The sequence below is a fragment of the Diabrotica virgifera genome, chromosome 5, assembly GCF_917563875.1.
Source record: "Diabrotica virgifera virgifera chromosome 5, PGI_DIABVI_V3a".
Taxonomy (NCBI): Eukaryota; Metazoa; Arthropoda; class Insecta; order Coleoptera; family Chrysomelidae; genus Diabrotica; species Diabrotica virgifera.
The window spans coordinates 122,471,158-122,498,281 of NC_065447.1; the positions used below are offsets into that span (position 1 = coordinate 122,471,158).

The following is a 27,124-nucleotide window of genomic DNA, read 5'->3' on the forward strand; positions in this document are numbered from 1 at the left end:
AGCTAGATGAAATTAGTGTTTAACATGTACCTAATATTGGATGTCCAAGGTTTTAATACCGAAAAAAATACATTTATCGTGAAGGAAATGGCAACATATGATGGTCAAAAAATTACTCATTTTTTGTTTAAACCACCGTATCCGATGCGTTTATTGGGTCCTGAATTTCATAGACAAGCTGTTTGGGTGATGAATAATTACCATGGTTTAAACTGGGATCATGGTTTTACCCCTGTCCACCAGTTCCATCAGATCATCCAATATTTGATTAGAAATGTTGATGCTGTTTATGTGAAGGGACGAGAAAAGTCACAATATATTAAAAAGTATAGTTTATCACCAGTTATAGAATTGGCTGAACAACCAGCTTTGCAAAAAATGGATCCAAAATGCCCATATCATTCAAATAGTGATAGCGTATGTGCTTTATCTAACGTATTTTATTTGTATGATACTTTTATGATGCAATAAAGATTTTTTTTACATTTTGTCTTATTAATAAAAAAACCTTAATAAAAAATAGTACTTTATTTAATAATTATTACAATAATTGTTATATCTAGAACTTACATTTTGAAGTGCAAGTTTACATAAATTACAACTAGATTGAGCAGGAGCAACTCCTTCTAACTCTGTTCTCCACTCAGGACGATTGAAATGAACAAAACACGGAAGTCGAGTTTGAATTTCAGAATCCTGGACAAATTTCGTGGGTAGTATGTACCAAGACTGAAGTAGTTCATATGGATCCACAAATTTTCTAATATATTCTATGCTAAAGTTTTCCAATTCTGTGGTTGTAAACATGTACAAAGGTTTTTTCGGATGCTGTGCCATTAGGCGAGAGCGGTGGCAACAATTCATCTTTATTAAAACGGTTAATGTTTTTAAACACCAAGTCTATCCACTTTTGCTCTTCTTCTCTGGAGAGAAAAAATAATCTTGTATCTTCGTTTAATTTTGGTGTGTAAACTTTTCCACTACGCAAGCGCATCACTTAAACATAGTTTTGAAAATTTTTTAAACATATATTCTTTAGCTTTTTATATTTACGTATTAACTGGTTAATACTTTTCTTTAACTGTTTAATATTTTTTGTTTTTTCATAAACTAAAATATCACGTTTTATTCTGTTAATACCTGTACTAAACTGATCAACTCGTTCACGAAACTTTCTTGTGCTCATAGTGTTTACATTAACGATGGTTCTATCCTTTTATATCCTCCCTACTCCCATTGATACCGGATACAGGTGCCCCTCCTCCTCCCACTCCGCTTATAATGTAACTAGATTGTACCGGGCAGTATATGAGACTTTATCAGCTCGCGGGCATCACTCATTCCTGTTGAAACTTGTTCACATGGGCACTCATTCCTGTTGAATATTACAAGTTCACATACTTATAGTTTAGTTTTGTGTTGATTTTGTGATTTATATCCCCATATAAATATTGGGATAATATGGATAATCTGCTTAACAATAGTGGTGAGGAGTGGAAAACATTTTTGAGACTCCCTGTGTATATTGTACAACAAAAGCTGTGTCTTATTTGTCGTAAAGTGTCTGAAACTAAACTTATTCCAAGAAACTTAATATTTAAAGGATGGAAATTAGTATTTGAATTTTGTGCATTTTGTAGTGAGACTAGACCTATGGGATTATCTCATCGATTAGTAGGTTATCATGATGGGTTATTGGAATCTCCACCACATCCATGGGACTCCCCACGCCCAGAGTTAGGTTTACTATAAATAGATACCCAAATCTTGGTAGAGTTTATTATAATGGTATCAATAAACTTTATTGTTTTACAAGCAATTTTAGGAAATTTGCTCTTAATTCAGCAACCAGTTCATATCAGAGAAACTTTTATATGTTTTGATAGTAATGGCGAACTAAATGACACATGGCCGTCGAAATGGATAAGAATGGAATCATATCCGGAAAACAATTTTTTACCAACTTTACAAGCTGAAATACCATTACACAGCACTAAATATAAATTACGTTTTAGACATGTTAGTGAAAAAACCACTGATTCCGGGTGGTTAGAACCTTATAATGAAATACCTAATAAGGATAAAGTCATGCCACTAATACGTTATTATATAGCTATATGTTCAACTTTCTCAATACTTTCCCTATTATTAGAATTGTTTAAAGGGTTAAATAAAAAAATATGTTAATATACAAGTGTTTTATTAATACATAACAAAATACATATTCTTAATTCCTAAATATAATCACAGATAACAAAAAACTATTTATAAGTAGGAGCCGTAATGGAACGCTGCAACTTGAAACAGTTCCTCATTGGGGATATTATCTAAATCATCTAGTGTAGGAGCATTTATCAACTCATTCGCTCAAAATAAAAGCTCATCTATATTACCATCATGCTGATTAATTAACAGATGACCCCAAGCCAAAGTAGATACATCCCCAGGTATAATATATCTTTTATCATCACGAGATGTTAGTGAAACCTTATTTTTCAATTCGGTATAAACAGTATACATATCCGATCTAAAAAAATACATTTTTCTAAAAATGGTTTCGTTGTTCTGAACGTTGTTCATGATTATGAACACATAATCATTTAAATGTAGCTGATTTTTAACAACATGTGTGGAAACACCTTTCGCTTTTTTTAAATTGTGTCAGCCTCAATGCAATAAGCTTTAGCTCTGGTACCGTAAAATGCTTTAATAGTGGTGTTTGGAAACTCATTTTTCATCTTTCCAAGTATAGATTTTGTCTTGTGTACCCTATGTTGATTATTTTCCGAATAATTGGATGTATCAAAGTGATACAGATTTTTATTCATATCATCATAAAAGTTTGGTGTTTGTACTTCTAGAATAAGTGAGTCAGTATCTGTATAAAAAAGATTAGCATTATCACAGTAGTTGTTTTTAATATACCCGTAGAAAAAATCATATATGAATGTCTTAGAAATATCTAGAATAGAAAAACCAATATATAAAGGTTTATCGTAAATAATTTTAGTTTCATTTAAATGAATTGCAACTAAATTTTCGTTAAATACTGATAGTGAGTTGAATTCTGGTTTAGCAATCAAAGACTTTGCACCAAGCCTTCCACGGCTATTTTCCCATTGAGATAAAAGGCGAATATCTTTCCGTTTATCAACCGCTTCTAGAGACTTTCCGAATATAGCGTTGACAAGAAGCTTAAACAGATCACGCTCGAATTCATTTGTGGCTTTGTTTCTGAGAGAAGTGTTCAAATCAATATATTTTTTTAACCAGAGAGATTGGGAGAACTCTATTATTCTGTACACTTTTTCTAGTCTTAATCCATATTGTATACATTGTTTTAAATTTCTATAATGTATGACATATTTTTTTTTATCATATAAATTAGGAATGAGTTTTATATATTTACCTTTGGGTGGAATTATTGATTCGGGGCAAAACGGAAGATCATTATGTTGTTCATGAATATTGGGTGGATAATGTAAATCTACTTCCAGCACATAGCCTTTTTCGCTATCATCATCAATATCAAAAACATTAAATTGCTCAATTTCCTGATCACTCAACCATCTAAAATTTTTCCAAGGAAGAGGCTGACTCATGGCTGCACCGTACAGATTGGTGGCATCTAAATACATAATGTAAGTTTCTGGTTTTTTTGGGTCAAAATTACTTAAAAATCTGTTATTTGCAATATTTTTCCGCTTCGTACAAGTGGCCACACCTCCCCGAATACCGTTTTTAAAAAAGTGTACCATGTCAACATCCGTTAAAAGTTGAAGCTCGATATCGGTATATTTTAACATGGCATCCCAAGTTAGAGATGGTGCTGTAACATAGTGTGCAGGATCCAGTTTATATTCTTTGAGGCAAACCTTTCTAAAATTTTCAAATATATCAGCCAGTAAAAGCACATCTGACTTTAAATATAGCATTCCGTAATCTCCCATAGATTGACAGTTAAAATGTTTCCACACCTCTTGGGCTCTCTTATAATCTTGTGTAGTAATATGTTCCCCCCTTAAATTATCATAAAAATTTTCTTTCGATGGTAAATGTCTTTCATCTAATTTCATGTAACTATCAATAAATGTATATGGAAATACACCCTTTCGGCGCAATAAACCAAACTCTTTTTCACCTGGGAAATATTTTCTTATTTCATTGCATTGACTAGACTCTAATGTTTGGCTTAATTTATCTAAAGACTTTGCTAAAAATCTAAATGAATCTACAAACCTCAATTTTAAATAAACATTATGTTGTTTTAAATCATCATTTTTGTGTACTAGAATAGATTTCGAAAAAGTAATATATTTTTCTTTAGTTTGCGCAATAGCTGATACATACTCCCCATTAGTTATTAATTCCTTAATAAACATGCGGCAATCATAATTTGTTAAATTATGAAAAAAAAATTGGAATAAAATTAGGTATTGTACCCTCGGAGATCCGTGGAAAAAATTTACACCCAAAATAACAAAATTCAGTTTGGCAACACTGTGCGAATGTTGATAGTAACATATCCTTTTTAAGATAAGCACAACTGTAATTTAGTCCAAACAAATTAATATATTTTTTTGCCAACAAAAATGAGATTTTTCAACCAAATAATGTTTCAAATATGGTGTGCAAAATAATTTTTAATTGGGTTCTGCTAATGGGCTTGCTTTTTTTGTCATTAAAGTAAAAAAAACTAAATTTTACTCATTAAATCAATGTTGTCCGGTTATCGTCTTAATTATTTTAACTGTACTAATATCCGTTCAGTAATTATGAATGATTAATAGGTCGTTAAAACATTTTATCTGTAGCGGCTTCTGGAATATCTTAAAAATATCGAATTTCATTGATAAAATGCCCATATTCCACCGATCTTCGCTTCGACAATACCTTGAAATTTAAATTGCAGGAATTATGTGCAGCTCCTCTAATCTACCGCTTGGGTGGCAATGATCTCTCACTCTGGTATCCGACAAGGAAAATGGCTTCTGGCAAATGGAACATTTGATGGCGTTCTGGAAATTCTGGTTTTCTTCACTAGTCAAAGGCACCATTGGTTTGACATGCTTTAGGTGATTTTGGTATAGATTAATAGCTAAAGCATCTAACTTTTGAAGAAAAACTTTAGCAGCGTCCTCACCCTGATATGTTTCCAATCTTGATAAGCTATCATCAAAAAAACACTTGAGGTAGAAACAAAATGAATAAGGCTGGTGTTCTGCGACTTTGATTGTGTAAGATTGTCCATCTGATGGATTACAATGGTGTATTGGCTTAAGAATCGACTCAAAGTCAGCATAAATTACAAACGGGTGTGGACTTGTTTTTTCAATATTAACGAATTTTAGAATGTTAGATGGAAGGGTTTCACCACACTTGTTAACTCTTGGTTCACTGGTTGGAAGTATTGTCGAAATATGTAAACAATCATTTTCTTGGTGATTTGTCAGCTTTTCAAAGGTAGAGAAAGTTTGAAGACACCCATCACAGAAATATTGTTTTCCTACATGTGTTGATTTTTGAGTATTTACCAGGCGATACAAGTCTGTTATGAGACAGTAATGACTCCGATCACTATCATTTATCATTAAAATATTAACATGTGTAGGTTTATGGTGTTGAGTATAGTGAAGTGGTCCTACAATTTCATATTGCATCTTGTTTTCTTTAAAATATGATTGAAGACCATACACGTTAACTGATATATTGTTTAAAATCTCGAACTTGTTAATGTCTTTTAACTTAACCGGGAACCCAATACCTTCAAAGTTTAGAAGTGTATCACATGGAGGATATGACTCTGGCATCGTCGCGTCACCTGTAGCAGGAAATATACTTGCCAGCACACAATAAGCAAAACACTTGTTGTCTTTGTTTTGAATATTTAAAATCGCTTTTCTCTTTTTAATCTGCGATGGAAGATTAATATATGATGAAGCAGAAATGGTACTAAATTTATTAATATTAACATCTAGGAATATAATTTCCTGAAGTGCCTAGTTGGAATCTTTTTCCTGGAACTCCGATGCTTGTGTCAATATTGCTTCAGCAAAGTCGTCATATACATCGGATATATCACTACTCAAAGTGATAATTTTATTTGATGTATTCATTGACTTAATATCCGAAATACCATTATCGGGTTTGTAAAACATCGCAAAAAGTTCACAGTTAATTTTAAGCGCAGTGTGCTGATCAAGATATTCACTGAGAATTCGTTATTTTGGGTCATAATAGTTAATTTTGTTATTTTGGGTCATAAACCGGTATGAGGCTATTCTATTTTTAAACGCATGTGTTAGTTTCGTAACACCACTTTCGAGCACTTCAATACCAATCGGTCTTAGTCTTTTTCTTGGAATCGGACAGGCGACATCACAAGGATTAACTGTATGACGTTTTAAACTAGAATCTCGTGTGAAAGTCTTCCCACATTTGTTACACATGTACACACGCGAGTGACTTTTGTTACAGACATCCATATGTCTACGAAGGTTATCTGACCGCGAGAAAGTTTTACCACACGTACACTGATTCATGTTACAGGTTTACACATCTAAACGCTTTTACCTCCTTAAAATACCCTTTCTTAACCCCTACTTCTGCGCTATACCCTCTATGTGGGTGCGCAGATGTTCTGCATTTGTTCACAATAAAAAATCACACAGATGTAACAAGCAACGATGAAATCACCCGTATGTATGTTAATTAGGGACAGGTGGTATGCACGCAAATTAGCGACAGGTGTTCCTCCTCCTATTATTAGTGACAGGTGGTCGACAGCTGTATGCAAATTAGGCACAGGTGTTCCTCCTCCTATTATTAGTGACAGGTGGTCGACAGCTGTATGCAAATTAGGCACAGGTGTTCCTCCTCCTATTATTAGTGACAGGTGGTCGACAGCTGTATGTAAATTAGGCACAGGTGTTCCTCCTCCTATTATTAGTGACAGGTGGTCGACAGCTGTATGTAAATTAGGCACAGGTGTTCCTCCTCCACCCGATCTCGATCATATAACCCCTACTTAGTAACCCCGCGATATTTCGCGAAATGAGCATCAGATCGAAAAACTGCAAAATACACGTATTTAATATTTTTAAAAAATCTATCGAATGATACCAAACACGACCCCCCACGAAGGTGGGGTGAGGGGTTACTTTAAAATCTTAAATAAGAGCACCCATATTTTATTGCAGATTTGGATTCCTTACGTAAAAATAAGTAACTTTTACCAGACACATTTTGCGAATTATGGATAGATGGAAAGATTCCGTAGGCCCAAAATGACACAAAATCTAGGTATGGTATAAAAAAGTTTATTTGAAGAAAGTGTATTTTTTTGTTCGTCTTAATGGCGGTACAGGTTCGTTTTTTTAATATCCACATACTAATCTATTTCTCAAATTGGGCTCTGTACCGCCATTCTTTATTATATTACGAATATGCGTGCCAAATATCTCGACAAAATATTCAAAATTACAGCCGCAATCTTGGACCGCGTTTGTTGCTACCTGTTGATCGCTACTGTAGCCTCTTAAGTTTTATAACTCTTTTCGGCGTTGTAAAATTGTTAAGTGCACCCAAAGTCCCATTTAAAGACAATGTTAACATTTTGTCAGATATCTCTGTCACCAAAGCACTTAGAGACTTAATTATTTTTTATTTTGAAACTAGATGTATTATTTAGTTCCGCGAAGATTTTTTTTGTAAAGTTGTAATGATATGATGCCACAGCTGGCGATCGGGGCCGGTCGACCGTAAACGATCGAAGGAGTATCCGTGGTGACGCATTCCTTCTTCATACCCCACTAGACGAAACCGAAGGAGAAGTGGCACGGAGAGCGTATTTAAGACGATGAGGAGAATCATAGGATCGGTTATTCTTAACGTATTGAATTAGGAATAGCTCAATGGCAGATATGCACCGGGTCGAGGTGGTATTCTGCCTAGGTAGGCACCGCAGTGAGCGGTAGTATCGATGGACGGGTGACTATGTGTCGCTGTTTAATGTTATCGCATTGAATTTAAATGCGATGTCTCCAAGTCTGAATGTGTAGATAGGTTGATTCCATGTAGCGAGATTGTTATTGTATATATTGTGTTGTGTATTGTATCGGTTTAATATTGCTATTCTGTTTTGAAGACAGTAATAAGTTTAACGTTAGTTTTCCTTTGCAGAAGATAGAATTATATTTTATTTTATTTATTTTGAACTGTATATAATTATCTTAAATATATTTACTTTGTGTTTAACCTGTGTTTTACTGAGTCTGTCGTCCTAAAAGAGCTACCCGTCACAAAGTTAGAGTGAAAAAACATTTATTTTAAAAAAGTTTAGGTAAATTCACAAAACACCCAAAAAACTTTATGATTTTATATTTTACTTTGTTTTTGTACATTTTCCAATAAAACTTTACCAAGAACTTGATATTATCTATCTACAACTACCCCCCCCCGGTATATGGTAAGTTGAGTGCAGACGTTCAAAAAACAAATAATTTTGTAACCATGTATATTTTCTATTATAATGTGTTATACAGGGTGTCCCGAAAAGATTGGTCATAAATTATACCACACATTCTGGGGTCAAAAATAGTTCGATTGAACCTAACTTACCTTAGTACAAATGTGCCCATAAAAAAAGTTACAGCCCTTTGAAGTTACAAAATGAAAATCGATTTTTTTCAATATATCGAAAACTATTAGAGATTTTTTATTGAAAATGGACATGTATCATTCTTATGGCAGGAACATCTTAAAACAAAATTATATGTAGTGAAGGACTTGGCATCGAGGCTTGAACTTGAACGATACTGTCAAAATACGTTCCGTATTAAAATATAAAAATTTAGTGTAACAAAGTGAAAAATAAACTAATACAAACAAACTATGTATAGTGAATTTAGACAGACGACAGTGCTCCCGATAAAAATAGTTCGTCAAAATTCAGCAGAAACTAGTGAGTAAGCATTGCAAAAAGCATAATAACCTCTCAAACAATTAATAAACAACAGACAAAAACATTCCGATAAGAGGTGAAGTTCCGTCGAAAATAAAAGCGACGTTGCCGGCTATTGAAAAATTTCTGCAATAAAGCCGAATAATTAATACGAAAATCTATATCTGAGAAAACTCCAAAGTGCTGAGAAGGGTTGACGCTCCGCCAAGTCGATTGGGCTGACCCCCTTAACGCGGTACAATGGAGCAGATATTAGAAAAATTAGAGAGAATGATAGAAAATAGATAAAATGCAAGTAGACCTGGATAAATTAAATAAAGAAAAAGAGCAGTTGAAAGCAGATAACCAAGCAATGAGAACTAAAATCACGGAACAACAAGTTAGAATCGAATTACTGGAAAGACAAGCCAGAAGAAAAACCATAATAATACAGGGGGTCAAAGAAAACCAAACAGAAAGCGAACAAGAGATGATAAATAAGATAAAGGGGATAATGGAAAAAATCGACGTACAAACAAACCTAGATGAAGAACTGGTAGAGATGAGAAGAAGAGGTAGACAAGGTGATCCCCAAAATGTACCCAGACCCATCTTATTAGAAATGAAAAAGGAAGCTACGAGAATGGAAATTCTGAAGGCTGCTAAAAACCTAAGAGGAACTAAAATATATATCAATGAGGACTTCCCGAAAAAAATACTACAAGAAAGGAAGCATCTTCTCCAGCACATGAAAATGTACGCCAGGAAGGACACACAGCCGCACTAAAATACAACAAATTATGGATAAATGGTGAACTGTTCTCACTGGAGCAACTAGAAGGCATGGATGTAAATTACTGGAAAAAACCTGAAGAGAAGAAGAGTAACGCTAGGACAATAAACGACAGATCCCCCTATCTGATGATATAGATCCACGCGGAAAATTGATAAAAATGACGTCAAAAACTAACAGAACATATAACAAAAGACGGCGACAGTATAACGGAGTTGGCAATGAATACGGACATGAAAATATTTTGTAAGAAAAGACGTAAAAACAAACCAAAAAAAAAATAAAATAAAAAACAAAAACAGGAAAATAAGAATAGGAACGTGGAACATCAAAACACTTCTAAGACCAGGCAAAATGGAAGAGTTGGCAAAAGAAATGACAAAATACAGGATGGGAATACTAGCGCTACAAGAAATAAGGTGGACAGGAGAAGGGATGATCGATAGAAGAAACCACACAATGTACTACGCAGGAGAAAGCAAACAGGGTCGCAATGGAACCGCCTTTCTAGTTAGTAATAGCGTAAGAGACAAGATTATTATCTTTAAAGCGGTTGATGGAAAAATATCATATATAAGAATGAAAAATAAACAAGCAAATTTAACATTTGTTAATATACAGGGTGTCCCGAAAAGATTGGCCATAAATTATACCACAGATTCTGGGGTCAAAAATAGGTTGATTGAACCTCACTTAACTATATACAATAGTGCACACAAAAAAAGTTACAGCCCTTTGAAGTTACAAAATGAAAATCGATTTTTTTTCATATATCGAAAACTCTTAGAGATTTTTTATTGAAAATGGACATGTGGCATTCTTATGGCAGTAACATCTTAAAAAAAAATTAAAGTGAAATTTGTGCACCCCATAAAAATTTTATGGGGGTTTTGTTCCCTTATACCCCCCAAACTTTTGTGTACGTTCCAATTAAATTATTATTGTGGCACTATTAGTTAAACACAATGTTTTTAAAACTTTTTTGCCTCTTACTACTTTTTCGATAAGTCAGTGTTTATCGAGATATTTTGAATATTTGTCGAATCCACCACATATTTGTATATGGTTAAGTACGATTATAGAGACCTGTTAATAATCTGAAAATTTATTTATAATTTACATTTTTAGGTATATTTTGAAAAAGAAGCCATATCTCGATAAAAGGTGACTTATCAAAAAAAGACAAAGAGGCAAAAAAGTTTTAAAAACACTGTGTTTAACTAATGATATCATAATAATAGTTTCATTGGAACGCACACAAATATTTGGGGGGTTTAAAGGAATAAAACCCCCATACAATTTTTATGTAAATATATTAAAAAGAAGCCGCATCTCGATAAAAACTGGCTTATCGAAAAAATACTAGGAGGCAAAAAAGTTTTGAAAACGTTGTGTTTAACTAATGGTACCACAATAGTGAATTAATTGAAACGTACAAAAAAGTTTGGGGGGGGGTTTAAGGGAACAAAACCCCCATAAAATTTTTATGGGGTGGACAAATTTTACTATAACTTTATTTTAAGATTTTTCTGCCATAAGAATGACACATGTCCATTTTCAATAAAAAATCTTTAATAGTTTTCGATATATTGAAAAAAATCGATTTTCATTTTGTAACTTCAAAGGGCTGTAACTTTTTTTATGAGCACATTTGTACTAAGGTAAGTTAGGTTCAATCGAACTATTTTTGACCACAGAATATGTGGTATAATTTATGACCAATTTTTTCGGGACACCCTGTATATGCACCTACAGAGAATGATCCCGAAGAAGAAAAGAATGAATTCTATGAGAAACTTGAAGAATTATACGAAAAAATACCAAAGAACGACATACTAATCCTGTTAGGAGACTTTAACGCAAAGATAGGGAAAGAAGACACGAACAGAGACATCGCAGGAAAAGAAACGATCCATCAAAATACGAACAACAATGGCAGGAGAATATGTAATCTAGCAGCAGCAACCAATACTTTTATTATTAGCACCCAATTCAAGCACAAAAAAGAGCACAAAGTAATGTGGCTAATACCTGGAACGACAGACGGAAACCAAATAGACCACATCCTAATTTCAAAAAAATGGAGAACAATTGTACAGAATGTGAGGTCCTACAGGGGAGCCAATGCTGATTCGGATCACATTTTGGTGATAGGCGACATGAAATTGAAGATACTTAAAGACAAAAACGACAGAAAGAAAAGAAAGAGGTGGAATAGGTCAAAACTAAACACAGATAATGCAAACAGAAAATTCTGCACTAAGTTGGAAGAAAAACTACTAGTCCTAAAACCATCGGACATAGATGAAACATGGGAAGACACAAAAGATAGTATTTAACAGCAGCAGAGGAGACGATAGGACTAATGAAAGACAATAAAAGAAAAGATTGGTACGATGAAGAATGCGAGCAAGCTAGTAAAGGCAATGACCAAGCAAGACACAGGTGGTTGGCCACAGGGAAACAAGAAGATCTCCTACACTATAAAGAGAAAAAGAAATAGTCAGACAAATGTTGCAGAACTAAAAAGAAGAAATGGATTGAAGACTTACTGCTGGAACTCGAAGCTAATAGTAACGATAATGCAAGACTATATAAACACATAAAAGCACAGAATAAGAAAAAGATACCGGCAAATATTGGAAAAAAGGAATGGGAAACACACTATAGAGAATTGTTCAAAAAGAAAGGCGATGCTGAAAATGCAGAAAATGAAGAACAAACAGAAAATAGGAATGAAGAACAATCAGAGCCTCCCTCATACAACGAAGCATTGGCGACCATAAACAGATTAAAGACAAGGAAAGCAGCAGGACCAGACGACATTATAAATGAGTTCTTCAAGAAAGGGGGAGAGGAACTAGCCCGCAGAATCCACAAGCTGATAGAACGAATATGGGAAGAAGAACGCATGCCGAACGACTGGAATTGCGGTCTGATAACACCAATCCCTAAAAAAGGTGACAAGACGAAATGCACTAACTACAGGGGAATCACGCTATTAAATACAATGTACAAAATATTAACTAATTTGATCAGACAAACAATAGAAAAAGAAACGAGAACAAAAATAGGTGAATACCAACATGGATTCAGAGAAGGTAAGTCAACAATAGATGCAATACACATTGTAACGCAAATCGTCGAAAAAAGTTACGAGCATGGAATAGATCTACATATACTGTTTATTGACTACAAGCAAGCCTTTGACAGTGTAATAAGGGAGGAGCTAATTAATGATATGAAGCAACTAGGCATTCAAGAAAAACTAGTAAGTCTCACGAAAATGACGATGAAGGAATCCAAAGCGCGAATCTTAACAAGGGAAGGCCCGTCAGATGAAGTACAAATGGAGGTAGGTGTCAGACAGGGAGACTCCCTATCAACAACAGTATTTAACATTGCCATAGAGGGTGCAGTAAGAGCAGCCAAAATTAGGGGAACAATTATCGAATCTTCAGCCCAACTGATAGCGTATGCAGACGATATTGCATTAGTTACTAGAGATTTAAAAACCATGCAGAATATAATATTAATACTAGATAAAGAAGCAAAGAAGAGAGGGCTAGTAATAAACCAAAGCAAAACGAAATACCTCAACTGCTCAAGAGAGAATACGAACATCGAGAAAGAAATTAAGCTTGGAGCATATACATTTGAAAGAGTACACCGTTTCAAATATTTGGGAGTGATGGTGAATGGCAGAAATGATAGAACGGATGAAATAAATGAACGCATCCTACTGGGTAATAAAACCTATTGGAACTACCAAAAATTCTTGAAAGAAAAACACATTAGTAAGACAACCAAATTAATAATTTACAAGACTGCAATCAGGCCAGTGATTACCTATGGTGCAGAGACGATGTGCCTAACACAAAAAGATGAAATGAGATTAGAAATCTTAGAGAGAAAGATAATTCGACGAATAATGGGACCGGTGAGGATAAGTGTAGGCGAATTTAGAAGATTAACAAATGAAGAAATTAAAGAAGTCATCCAGGGTGAAGACATAATCAAGTTCGTGAAGGCGCAGAGGCTCAGGTGGCTGGGACACACAGAAAGAGCTAACCCAGACTCTACGCTAAAGCGAATAACTGGCTGGAGACCAACAACAAAGAGACCAAAGGGAAGACCCAAAACAAGATGGAGAGATCAAGTCTTAGGAGACAAAAAGAAGCTGAGAATCTACAATTGGAAGGAGCGTTGTAAGGACCGGAAAGAATGGAGGAAAGTTGTAGACAAAGCCAAGTCACACACGCTGCTATAATAATAAAAGACAACAGCGGACTGATTCTCCGCAACAAATGAATCAGAGAGCCCAAAAGGGCGGCAAACACTCCGCCAGGAGTGAATAAGCCATGATGATGATGATAATATCTAAAAAAGACTAAGAGGCAAAAGTTTTAAAAACACTGTGTTTAACTAATGGTACCACAATAATAGTTTAATTGGAACGTACACAAACATTTGGGGGGTTTAAAGGAACAAAACCGCCATACAATTTTTACGTAAATATATTGAAAAAGAAGCCGCATCTCGATAAAAACTGGCTTATCGAAAAAATACTAGGAGGCAAAAAAGTTTTAAAAACGTTGTGTTTAACTAATAGTTTCACAATAATGAATTAATTGGAATGTACACAAAAGTATGGGGGGTTTAAGGGAACAAAGTCCCCATACATTTTTTATGGGGTGGACAAATTTCACTTCATATTATGTAGTGAAATTTGTTGTAACATTTTTTAATGTATTTAAAACATTTTTACTTATGTATCTCCTTTTAGTCACTATTGCAAATTGCAATACTTTTATATTGAATATCGAAATCCTGATACGTACAGCTTCCTCAGAAGAGAAATGTTAAACTAATCACAACTAATAATTTACATGTGTAAACAATTTCTAAGATTCCATGAAGGAATATTAATTTATGGCTTTTTGTATCTATTAATTTAACGTTAGGCGTAATAACGGAGTCTTCCAATATTGGGACCGTGCAAGTTCGGCAAAGCGACCCCTATTTCTACGCTCTGTACTTTTATTCGCACTTTTAATTATATCGGCCAATTATATTAGTCCCGGTTACTGGATAATTGTCAAGGCCATAGTCCAAAAAATAATAAGAAGAAAAAATAAGATGCAGGTTATGTTATGCAAACGTAAACAATTGTATGTAGTAAATAAAATTAGTTATTAAAATGCAGTACTGCAAGCAAAATACAATTAATTAAATTTACCTTTATATAATAATTGCATATCATATCGATATTGTGGAGCAATATATAATTTTTCTGCTTCAATGACAGAAGCTATGAAATATACGTCAATTTGACAATTTCAATTGACAATATGAATATTTAAGATAGTTGCAATATTTCTCCGCGACTCGCGCACGGTCGTTTCTCGTTTCCCTTCCAAGTACTTGCACACCGCGAATAGCTTCAGTAGAAGCAGAAGATTAAAACAGAAATAAATAACTTAAAAACAGAAATGAAGGAAGAAAATAAGGAAACCAGAAGTGATATAAAAGACCTAAAAGAAGAGATAAAACAAAATAATGAGGAAATAAATAATATAAAACTAGAAATCCAAAAAATTAAAAATGAATGGACTAAGGAAAGACAAGACTAGAAAAAAATGAATTGTTTAAAAAAGAAAATAAAAAGATAACAGAAGATATAAAAGAACTCCAACGAACAATAGAAATAATGGATAAAGACAAAAGGAAAAATAATTTAATTAATAGTGGGTTAGAAATAGATACTGACGATTCATCAGCCCTGAAAGAAAGAGCAACAAATATGATTGGAAAGCATTTAGGAGTAAATATTAATATTAAAAGAGCATGTAAGATTGGAATTAGAACATGCTTAATATAACTAGGAAACGGAGAAGAAAAAACAGCCATTCTACGAAACAGGAACAAACTAAAGAATATTGAACCCAAGAAAATATGGATAACTGAGGACCTTACAAAAAAAGAGAGAGAAAAAATGAAATTTTTAAGAGACAAAGCACGGAAGATGAGAGATAAAGGAAAAACAGTGAAAATTGGGTACAACAAAATTACAGTGGATGGTAAGGAATGGAGATGGAACTACATGAGGAAAAAGTAGTGGAGGTAGCGAGTCCAAAAAACTAGCAGAGCGATAGAGAAGAGACGAAGTGGAGACCAGAAAAGGATCAGAAAACAAGGAAATTGAAAAAAAAATACACTGGACAATGAAAATAAAAGTATAGACTTGATTAGTGATAAGATTAGGTTTAGGAATTCAAATGTTAAACATAATAATAGAAATAGGATGGGTGGTTAGAGAACCTTCTAGAATACACCAATAATAAGCATACAGAACTTATCATTGGAGTCGACTCCAACGCTCACCACATCATTTGGGGGAGTAGAGATACAAACAATAGAGGTAAGTTACTTTTTGAATACCTTTGCACTACTGAACTTGATCTTCTGAACAGGGGTAATAAGCCCACCTTCAGGACATCAAGAGCAGAATCACTAATCGACCTAAGCCTATGCTCTATGGGGATTGGGAACATAATATCTGACTGGCATGTGGCGGATGCGTTATCCTTATCGGATCATGCATACATATGCTTTGAAATAAACTCAGTCAAACCGGAAGACAATGGTACGGAATTATCCTAAAAGGCCAAAAAACAACGTTGAGGTTGAGATGGCAGTAGACTGGTTGCAGTATGCAATAGTCGTCTCATATGAGGAAAACAGCCCGTTAAAAGAAAGTCGCCCTCCCAGGCAAGTAACTTGGTGGAATAAGGAGCTGTCTGATCTCAAAAGAGAAGCAAGACGGCTCTTCAATAGGGCGAAGAAATCAGGTGATTGGGAAGCATATAAGGCTAAACTGAAAACCTATAATAAGAAAATCCAATCCGCTAAGGAAAGATCCTGGAGAGAATTCTGCGAAAACATTGAAAGTGTACCTGAAAGCGCCAGGGTTAACAGAATCCTCAAAAGTGATAACATTAACAAACCCAAGTCAATGAAATTGCCCAATGGGAAGTATACGGTCACAGAGAAGGAGGCTGTAGAGCATCTTTTAAGTGTTCACTTTCCAGGGTCGACGCAATTGACTGGTAATAACAATCATCAAACAAACAATAGCCCATCCAAAAGGGACTGGCTGACCTCTGACGAGATCTTTGGTTCTCAAAAGGTCAGATGGGCTATTGAAACTTTTGAACCTTATAAAACTGCGGGACCGGATGGTATATTTCCTAAGCTTCTCCAGGAGGGTCTGGAAATAATCATGGGTCCCCTGATCACAATATTTACAGCTCTGGGATACATTCCCAAAGCTTGGAGAAGGGCAAGGGTGGCGTTTATTCCCAAACCAGGAAAAACAGATTACACCTTAGCAAAATCCTACAGGCCTATAAGTCTGACCTCATTCATGTTAAAAACCATGGAAAAAACTGCACCAACGGCAATGGGCGTATCAGGCAGGGAAATCAGGTGAAGCCGCCTTGCACAATCTAGTGTCGGAACTCGAAAGGAGTCTGCATCAGAAAGAAGTCGCCCTTGCTGCATTTTTAGATATAGAAGGTGCATTTGATAATACCTCAATCGAGTCTATACAAAGCGCACTGGTGAGAAAATCAACAACACAACATGCAAGTGGATTATTCAGATGCTTCAGAGCAGAATAGTATCAACAGATACGCATGAAGATACCATAAATCTGAGGGCAATTAAGGGATGCCCTCAAGGCGGTGTATTATCACCGTCATTATGGAACATAGTTGTCGATGATCTGATTCATGGGCTAAGGGCCCAAGGAATCTGGGTCCAGGGTTTTGGAACTAGGGGAAAATTTCCCAGCACTGTTGCGTATCAGATGCGATATGCCCTTCACGACATAGAGAACTGGTGTCTGAAAGAGAACCTCTCCGTGAACCCTTCTAAAACTAAACTGGTAGCCTTTACAAATAAGAGGAAGCTTACTGGACTGAGTGAGCTGAAATTATTTGGAGAGGTACTGGAAAGAACCAATGAGGTTAAGTATCTAGCGGTAACCCTGGATTCGAAACTCAATTGGAATACTCATATTAACAATATAACCAATAGGGCTAAGCGACTCTTCTGGAACTGCAGACGAGTTGTAGGTAAAACCTGGGGATTGAAACCAAAGGTGATATGTTGGTTGTACACATCAGTGATACAACCGACAGTCACTTATGGGTCAGTACTCTGGTGGAGAAAGACGGTTTTGCAATCTTGTGACCACTCTCACCACCCTACAAAGACAAGCGCTTCTATATATAACAGGAGCCTTGAATAGTACAGGAACGGCTTCATTAGAGCTATCACAGGTCTCCCTCCGCTGGAATTATATATTTCGGCGGTAGTCTTTATGACCATCCTGAGACCCAAAGCAAAAAATACTTGGAGTCCAAATTATGTATTGAATAGCCACACAAACATTACTGGGACTATACTTGAGGAATCCATATTTATGATGAACTCAGATATGAGATGATACCAGAACTAACCTTCACTGAGAAGATCAACACAATTATACCATCTAGAGAACAAAAAGTCCCAAATATTAATGGGGACTTAATATGGTTCACTGATGGATCTAAAACTGCTCATGGTACTGGATCAGGAGTCTATGGGCAAACATGAAACTATAATAAATCTTACAGCCTAGGTCAACCTGAAGTTTTTGCTTTGGTGGTCTGCATTGATGAAATTATTGATGAAGACCCTAAAGCTAAGAGAATCAACATTTACACAGATAGCCAATCCGCTATTCTGGCTGTAAAGAACCCTCTCACCAAATCAAAACTGGTGAGAAACTGCAAAGATATCCTCAATAACCTGGCAAAAGACAATAAAGTGTCTTTAATATGATGGGTGCCGGGTCATGAAGGGTGCATGGGAACGAACGAGCAGATATATAGAACGAGCTAAACAAGGCTCGAGAGAAACTTTTGAAGGCCCAGAACATTTCTGTGGCATCACTAAAGATGCTATGAAAAACGAGGTTCAGAAATGGCTGATAAAGAATCATCAAAATAAATGGAGAACCACTCAAGGGCAAATCCAGACTAAAAAAATAATCAAGAATATTGATAAAAAAACTCTCGAACAGTTTATGAACCTCAATAAAAGAGAGATCAAAACGGTCACTGAAATGGTGACTGGACATTGCCGTTTAAGAAATCACCTATACAAATTAGGTAAGGTGTATGAACCATGGTGCGGAAAGTGCTAAATGGAAGAAGAAACTGCCATATACATACTATGCCATTGCAGTGTGCTGGGTGATGTAAGGCAGGACTTCACTGGTCAAATGAGGTTTGAACCAGAAGAGATCCTAAAACTACCAATAAGAAAACTGTTGGCCTTCGTTGAGGGCACAGGACTTATTAAAGTTTAAGGAGAAGAATAGGGTTTGGTACAAAGGTCTTATGACCAAGTGCCAGAGACTAACGAGTCTCGCCTGAGTTAAGAAGAAGAAGAAGAAGAAGGATGGGTGGCGGAAATATTGGAAGTATAGGTAGTATAAGTAGTAGTAATAACAATAATGAAAAATCAAATACTAATTTTACAAATGACGAATCAGAACAAATATGAATAGCGACATGGAATGTGACCTCTCTAAATGGAAAAGAAATAGAAATAACTGAAGAAATGAAAAAAAAATGGGTATCCAAATAATGGGAATAAGCGAAAAAAAAGGTAATAGGTGGGCACATAAATCTAAATGAGGCATATAGTCTTTATTATTCAGGAGTACCGCAGGGACAAAGAGCAAAGGAAAGAGTTGGTATAATAGTAAATAAGAGACTAGAACCAAGAATAACAGACTATGAAACATCATCATCTAGAATTATAACAATCCAAATTGACCTAAAAGACACAATAGGATTCATACAATTATATGGACCAACTGAAGGAAGAGATGAAGAAACGATGACAGAATTTTACAATAATCTCCAAAGAGCACTAGACAAATTAAGAGAATCGAGAGAGAAAATCATAATTTTAGGAGATTGGAATTCAAGAGTGGGCAAGGATGTCAACAAAGGATTAGGATGCATTGAAACATACAAAGAGGAATGGTTGAACAGGAATGGTGTCAAAATGCTAGACTTCTGCCTATAATAGGAAACACATTTACAAACCAAAACATGGAAGATAAATATACGTTCGTGGCGGAAGAGAGAAGAGCGAAAAGTTTGATAGATTACATAGTTTATACGAGAAACCTAGAAGATAAAATACATAACGTCTTAACTGAGAAGGAACCGGAACTACGGAACTAGCTACACAACACAGGATGGTTACTGCAAAACTCGAGGATGAAAAAATAAAGGAGGTGGAAAGGAGAAATTACCAAAAAGTAAAAGTAAATAAGCTCAAATTAAAACAGGTGCGAGAACATTACAAAAAAGAAACAAATAAAGATTAAGACAACTAGAAAACCAAAAAGAGGCATAGACACTGGAGGAAAGATGGAACGCCTTTAAAGGAGTCATAAAGTCTACAGTAATAGAAATATGTGGAATCGGAAAACATAACAAATACCATAAAAGGACTAGATGGTGGAACAATGAAGTTAAAACAGCAGTGAAGAAAATAAAATAGCATGGAAAAAATACATTGAAACCGAGCTGGAAGAAGTTAAAGAAGAATACAAAAGGCTGAGACGATTAGCGAAAAACACCATAAGACAAGCAAAAACAAAGACGTTGGAAGAGTTTGGAGAAGAAGGAAAACTATGTAACAAATAACAGATGCTTCTGGACAACAATCAGACATATGAAGAAAGGAAACATAAAGAAATAACAGCCGTAAGGGATACAACAAACCAAATCCAGAACAGATAGCTAAAGTATGGAAAGAATACTATGAAAACAAATTTAGAAATGAAACAATAGACGATACAAATGAAACATATCAAGATAACGAGAACAAAGAATTAGAGCAAATAAGTAGAGAAGAAGTAATAATAAAAATAGGTAAAGCTGGAGGGGATGATGACATAGACCCGGAAATGGTCAAGTACATGGGAGAAGAAGGGATAAACTGGTTGCTGAAAATATACAAAGAGGCATGGGAAAAGCAACAAATCCCACAAGACTGGCAAAGTAACCTTATAGTGCCAATATACAAAAAGGGAGAACACGTCAACTGCGAAAATTATAGAGCAATATGTTTATCATCGGTATGTTTTAAAATATACACGAAAATAGTAGAGAAGAGGCTAAGACAAGACGTAGAAAAAGAACTGGGAGAAGAACAAGCAGCGTTTAGACCAGAAAGACAGACAAACGATAACATTTACATCATTAGAAATATAATAGAAAGAAGTATTGACTCGGGGGAAAGCTCATTCTGGCATTCATAGATCTAAGGGCAGCATTCGACTCTATAGAAAGAAAAATTATATGGAAATGCTTGCAGAACATGAAAGTACTAATTACACTGATAAAAATAATTGAAAGTATATACAGAGTAGTAAAAGGACGTGTACAGATAGCAGGAAAAAGATCTGAAGAATTCAATTGGGAAAGAGGTATCAAACAAGGAGACAGTCTTAGTCCGCTACTATTCATAATAGTCATGAACGAATTGGCTAGAAATGCTGGAGAAAGAACGAACCAAATACAGACAATAATAGGATACCAAAGATTACAGCCAATAAAAATAGAAGCCTTATTGTATGCAGATGACATAGTCCATATATCAGATTCCGTGACAAAAATGCAAAAACTTATAAACATATGGACAGAAGAAATAGAGAAATTTAAAATGGAAATAAACATCGAGAAAAGTAAAATAATGGTCATCGGCGAAAAGGAAGAAAATAAAATAAATATAAAATGCAAAAATACTCAACTGGAAATATTTACCGCATATGATTATCTTGGAAGTATAATTACCAATAATCGACCTCGAAATAACTAACAGAACTAAAAAATCAGACAAACTGTACTACGCACTAGCGCCAGTTCTGAGGAAAAAGAATTGTCCCACGAAACAAAAATTAAAATATATAATACGATTGTGATGCCGACGATACTGTATACGAGCGAAAATTGGGACTTTACAGAAAAAGCATAATAGTAGGATAAATGCAGTTGAGATACATCTACGAGTACAGCCGGAAAGACCAAATGGGATAAAATAAGAAATGAGGCAATAAGAGGGATAACTAAACAGGAACCAATAATGAATAAAATAATAAAGAGACAATTAAACTGGTATGGACATCTGATGAGAATGAAACCTAGTAGACTAACAAGGAAAATTCACGAAACAAGGAATATTACAAAAAAGAAAAAAGGCACACCGAGGAAAAAATGGATACAGCAAATAGTAGATGCGGGAAAAATTAAACAGAAAATACTTGAAGAAATGAAACTAATAGCACAAGACAGAAAAGAATGAAAGAGATGGGTGAATATGTAGTTAAACTAAACCCAAATCCGACACCTGAAAGAGTATAAGGAAGGGGAGAAAGAAAGAGAAAGAACTGTATATAATTATCTTAAAAATATTTACTTTGTGTTTAACCTGTGTTTTACTGAGTCTGTCGTCCTGAAATAGCTACCCGTCACAAAGTTAGAGTGAAAAAAACATTTATTTTAAAGAAATTTAAAATACTTTTACAAAAAAACAAAAAAACTTTATGATTTTATTTTTTATTATACTTATTTTTGTACATTTTCCAATAAAACTTTATCAGCAACTTGATATTGTCTATCTACAACTACGGTAAAAATTTTGACCTTTTATCATCTAAGGATCCAGAGATATTTGACATCAAAAGTAAAAAACCTGCTATTCGGCGCAAAAAAACACTCCAATAAGCTATAAAAGAAAGCTACCGGTACAAATGGCGTAACCGGGGCGTAACACCCCCCCCCCTTAGGATCATCACGCCGTTGACCGGTACAAGGTAAGTTGAGTGCAGACATTCAAAAAACAAAATAATTTTGTAACCATGGATATTTTCTATTATAATGTGTTATATATCGTTGGAAGGAGAAGATTTCAGAGAATAATTTTCTATCATATCCCAAAAAAACTAAAAAATTCAATTTTTGGACTTTGGCTGCCCTTAAGCAGTGCCGGATTAACCATCAGGCAAAGTAGGCAGTTGCCTAGGGGCCTCTGCCCCAAAGGGGGCCTCGCGAGATTCAAAATGAACAAATTCAAATATCGCTCAATACCAAAAAAGTGATGGTGGACGTATAAAACTATACTTTTGTTCACATAGAAAGACTATATTGTGAGAATAAGTAGCTAATGAATGCCGTTTGGTAGAAGGAACAGTACTGCCTGTCAGTCTACACGGTTTCTTAGAAAAGGACACATAGGATTATGGAATATCATAACTAAAGAAGGAAGAAGTACGAAAATTTTGGATTGGGAAAGTTTCTTCAGAATATAAAAATCGTGGAAGTTCTTTAGCATCAAAAACAAATTTTGAAGGAATTACGAGATTTTTTACACAATCTATGGTTTTTTGAAAACATCAGTGGAACAAAAATTAAACGAGATTGGCTAACGAATTCTCTCTCAAATGGAAATGGTTATTGTTTTCCATGTATTATTTTTGGCGAGCATAACATAACCTTCTCAACAGGATATTCGAATTGGAAAATGCTTCTCATGAAATGAAGTCACATGTAGAAAGTCAAGCTCACCGATCATGTGTGAAAACACTCATCGACAGGCAGCGCCTCAGGGTTGAATTGGCAGCTCTTTGGAAATTTAATTTAATTAAGAACGAAATTACTGGATGCAAGTTCTGAAAAGAGTAGTCTCTGTGGTTAAGTTTCTATCCTCTCGCGGATTAGCGTACGATCCTTTTTTAAGGTCTCATTTAGCTAAGTATGTGTGTGTTCAACACCAGGTTTGTCTCATATTGACCAGTTGACTATTCTATTAAGTTATGTTCGTTTATCTGATGGTAAAGTGTATAAAAATTTTCTCACATTCATACCCATAAGTACCATACTGGAAAAAATATTTCTTCTACTGTTTTAACCTTTTTAAACGACTGTGGCAGTGATGTAAATGACATGCGGGGACATTCATACGACAATTATTCAGTATACATGTCAGACAAATACAATGGTCTCCAGACTCATTTATCTAAGATAAACAAACTTTCAATTTACATTCCTTGTGCCGGACACTCGCTTAATTTAGTTGGAGTAAGTGCCGCTGAAAGTTGCGTTGGAGCAATGTCGTATTTTGGGATTGTTCAGTCCGTGTACAACTCTTTTTCAGCCTCTACCTACCGTTGGGAAGTTATAATAAAATACTTAAATTAAACTCCACTAAACAATCCCATTTACCACTATCTAATCCAGTGGCGGTTATCCCTTTAGGTCAATTGGTCAATGACCTCCCTGTAATAATTGTACAATCAAACGATTATAATGTAATTATTTCCTTAAAAAAAGAAAATTTTCTGTATTAAAAATACTGTCATTCTGTATTCGGAATACAATAGTATCGTTCAAAGTTACCGAAAAGCCAAATTTATTTACCGCAATACTACTCTTAAACAGCTAAATACGAACAATTCACGATGGTCAAGAAATTTATTTGACCTCACTGTGAGAATACAGCCTGGGATTCCGAACGTTCACGAAAATACGCACTTATGGAAGTTGTAATACTAAATCGTGGTCATTGACCCGTAGACCGTAGGTAACGTTTTCGTGACTATCTACGCAGGGAGTAAGATTAGTTCGGAATTTAAAAAAGTTAAGTGCGTTCGTGAGATTTATTATTTTATTATAGATTTTTATAAAATGTCGGTAGTGGTTAGTATAAATCAACTCCAACGCCAAATGAAATTAAATTTTAATGAACGTTTGAAGTCTAAAGATTGTGGAATTCCAAAACCGTGTCTTGAAATCAAACAGACTACAATGGACAAAAATAAACCTGTTCATCGGTATTTTCGCCAAAATATGTATGAATTGTCAGACTGGCTTTGTGGATGTCAGGTATCGAATGCATTTTATTGTTTTCCGTGTTTACTATTTTCTAACGATCCAGTGTGGTGCAAAAAAACGGGGGTTACTGATTTAAAACACTTGAAAGATAAAATAAAAAAACATTCTTTGTCTGGTAATCACATGAAAAGTGCCATGTCTTTTGCAACTCTGGGCCGTGCCGACATCCGAATGTAATTAGATAGTGCGTATAGACAATCAATTAAAATTTTTAATGACAATGTAACAAAAAACCGATACATTTTAAATAAAATTATTGACCGTATAAAGTTCTGCGGAGCGTTTGAACTCACGTTAAGAGGCCATGATGAAACGGAATTATCTGAAAATCCCGGTGTATTTCGCGGTTTAGTAAATTTCGTATCAGAACTGGATTCGATTTTTAAAGAACATCTAGACAAAATTACGTATTTTTTATGGGAAATAAGCCACAATTTTACTAAAAAAAGAATTTATTAATTAATATTAATATTAATCAATAGTATTTTGTATTTTGACAACGAAACCCGATTTGGGCTTCGAAACGTTAATAAATTCATTTTTTAGTAAAATTGTGGCTTATTTCCCATAAAAAAATACGTAATTATAAAAATGCCACAAGGAAATAGCTTCAGAACAACATCTAGACAAAAGTTCAGTTTTTAAAAGTATGTCGAAGTCAATACAAAATGCTTTACTAGAGTCAATGTTGGCTGTCGTACATCATAAAATAAAATCTGAAATTCAACAATCCGATTTTCTTGCCGTTCAAGCAGATGAGACTACAGATAGTTCAAATAAAACACAGATGGTCATTATTTTTCGATACGTATTAAATGGTAATGTGCACGAAAGGTTCTGGAAATTTATTAATCCGATAGGAACTAAAGCAGAAAATCTGGTCAACGTTATTATGGATGAATTGGACAGTTTAGAAATAAATAAAACTCCAGAAAAACTAGTCGCTCAAAGTTTCGATGGAGCTTCCGTTATGAGTGGAAAATTTGGTGGTGTTCAAAACAAAGTAAGACAAAAATATCACTCAGCTACTTTCATACACTGCTATGCCCACCAGTTAAACTTAATTTTACAAAAAGCGGTTGGACAGAACAAGAGTGTAAAGGTATTCTTTGCCAGTTTACACAGCTTTTCGTCATTTTTTGAAAAATCTCCTAAGAGGACAGCGGTTTTGGACGAAGTTGTGAAGGTAAGACTACCTAAAGCAGCGCCAACGAGATGGTACTCTAATGCACGATGTGTAGAAACTGTATTTTTATATCAAAAAGATATTCTAGCTTGCTTGGAGAAAATTATAGAAAATGAAGACGATAATAATACTTTAAGTCAAGCCATTGGATTGAAAAATTACTTAAAAGATACTGATTTCTTATATTGGTTAGATTTTTCCATATGATTATGCCGCATTGTGACATATTGTTTAATCAACTTCAGAAACGTAATATCGATGTTTTAAATATTAAAAACTATATTGCCAAGTTTAAAGAGTGCATTGAAAAAATCAGAGCCAAAGTATTAAGCAATTCTTCACAGCCCTCATCGTTATGCACGACAGTTTCTAATAAACGGCCAAGACATGAGGACTCAAAACGTCAAACTTGACTGGAAGTGTGTGATATCGTTTTATCAGAAATTCAACATCGATTCAGTTTTAGTGAACATCTTGTGATTGCTCAACTTTTTTATGCTGAAAGGTTTATAGACTACAGGAAAAAATTTCCCGAAGATACACTAAAGTTAGTCAAAGTCAACTATCCACTTATAAACTATTTCAAACTGAAAACCGAACTTGAAGTGATGTATGATCGTGAAGATTTTGATAAAAAAACAGCGGGATTATTTCAATTCTACAGTTATTCATAAATAACAATTTATGTGATACCTTTTCTGAATGTGTAAAATTATTGAACGTTTTATGTACTTTGCCGATGACTACAGTGGAAAGTGAACGTTGCTTTTCTACGTTAAAACGCATCAAGACGTTTTTAAGAAATACTATGGGAGAGGACAGGTTGTGTGCTTTAGCTTTGTTAACTATGGAGAAATCTTTAATTCGAACGATCACAAATTTCAACGAGCAAGTGATCGATCATTTCGCAAAATCTAAGGCCAGAAGAATCGATTTACTTTTTAAATCCGCATAAAAATGTAAGTTTTTATTTATTTTAGGTTTTGAGTTTAAGTAGTTTGTTGATATTCTGGCTGTTATAATTACATATTATACGCTGTGAGCTCGTACGTAGAAGGGATATTTACAAATTCGCGAGCGCCAGTAGTGGCAAGTCTGTAAACGATTACTGGAAATTTGACATAAATGTCAAAGTGATTAATTTAAAATTAAAATTAAAAACATTAATTATAAAAAGTATT

The 27,124-nt window shown here is 34.7% G+C and overlaps 2 protein-coding genes across 8 annotated transcripts in view; both read right to left on the bottom strand.

Annotated features, from left to right (window-relative positions):
- LOC126884349 (neuropathy target esterase sws) overlaps positions 1 to 27,124 on the bottom strand; it is a 1,280,173-nt gene that overhangs the window by 899,807 nt on the left and 353,242 nt on the right. The gene's annotated exons all lie outside the window — the stretch shown is intronic.
- The window catches only part of LOC126884351 (uncharacterized), a 409,697-nt gene continuing 383,190 nt past the window's right edge, over positions 618 to 27,124 (bottom strand). Inside the window, exon 2 of the mRNA XM_050650281.1 lies at positions 618 to 4,893. Within this exon, the coding sequence (XP_050506238.1) occupies positions 2,652 to 4,382 (1,731 nt within the window). The 5' untranslated portion in view covers positions 4,383 to 4,893 and the 3' untranslated portion in view covers positions 618 to 2,651. The remainder of the gene's footprint in view (positions 4,894 to 27,124) is intronic.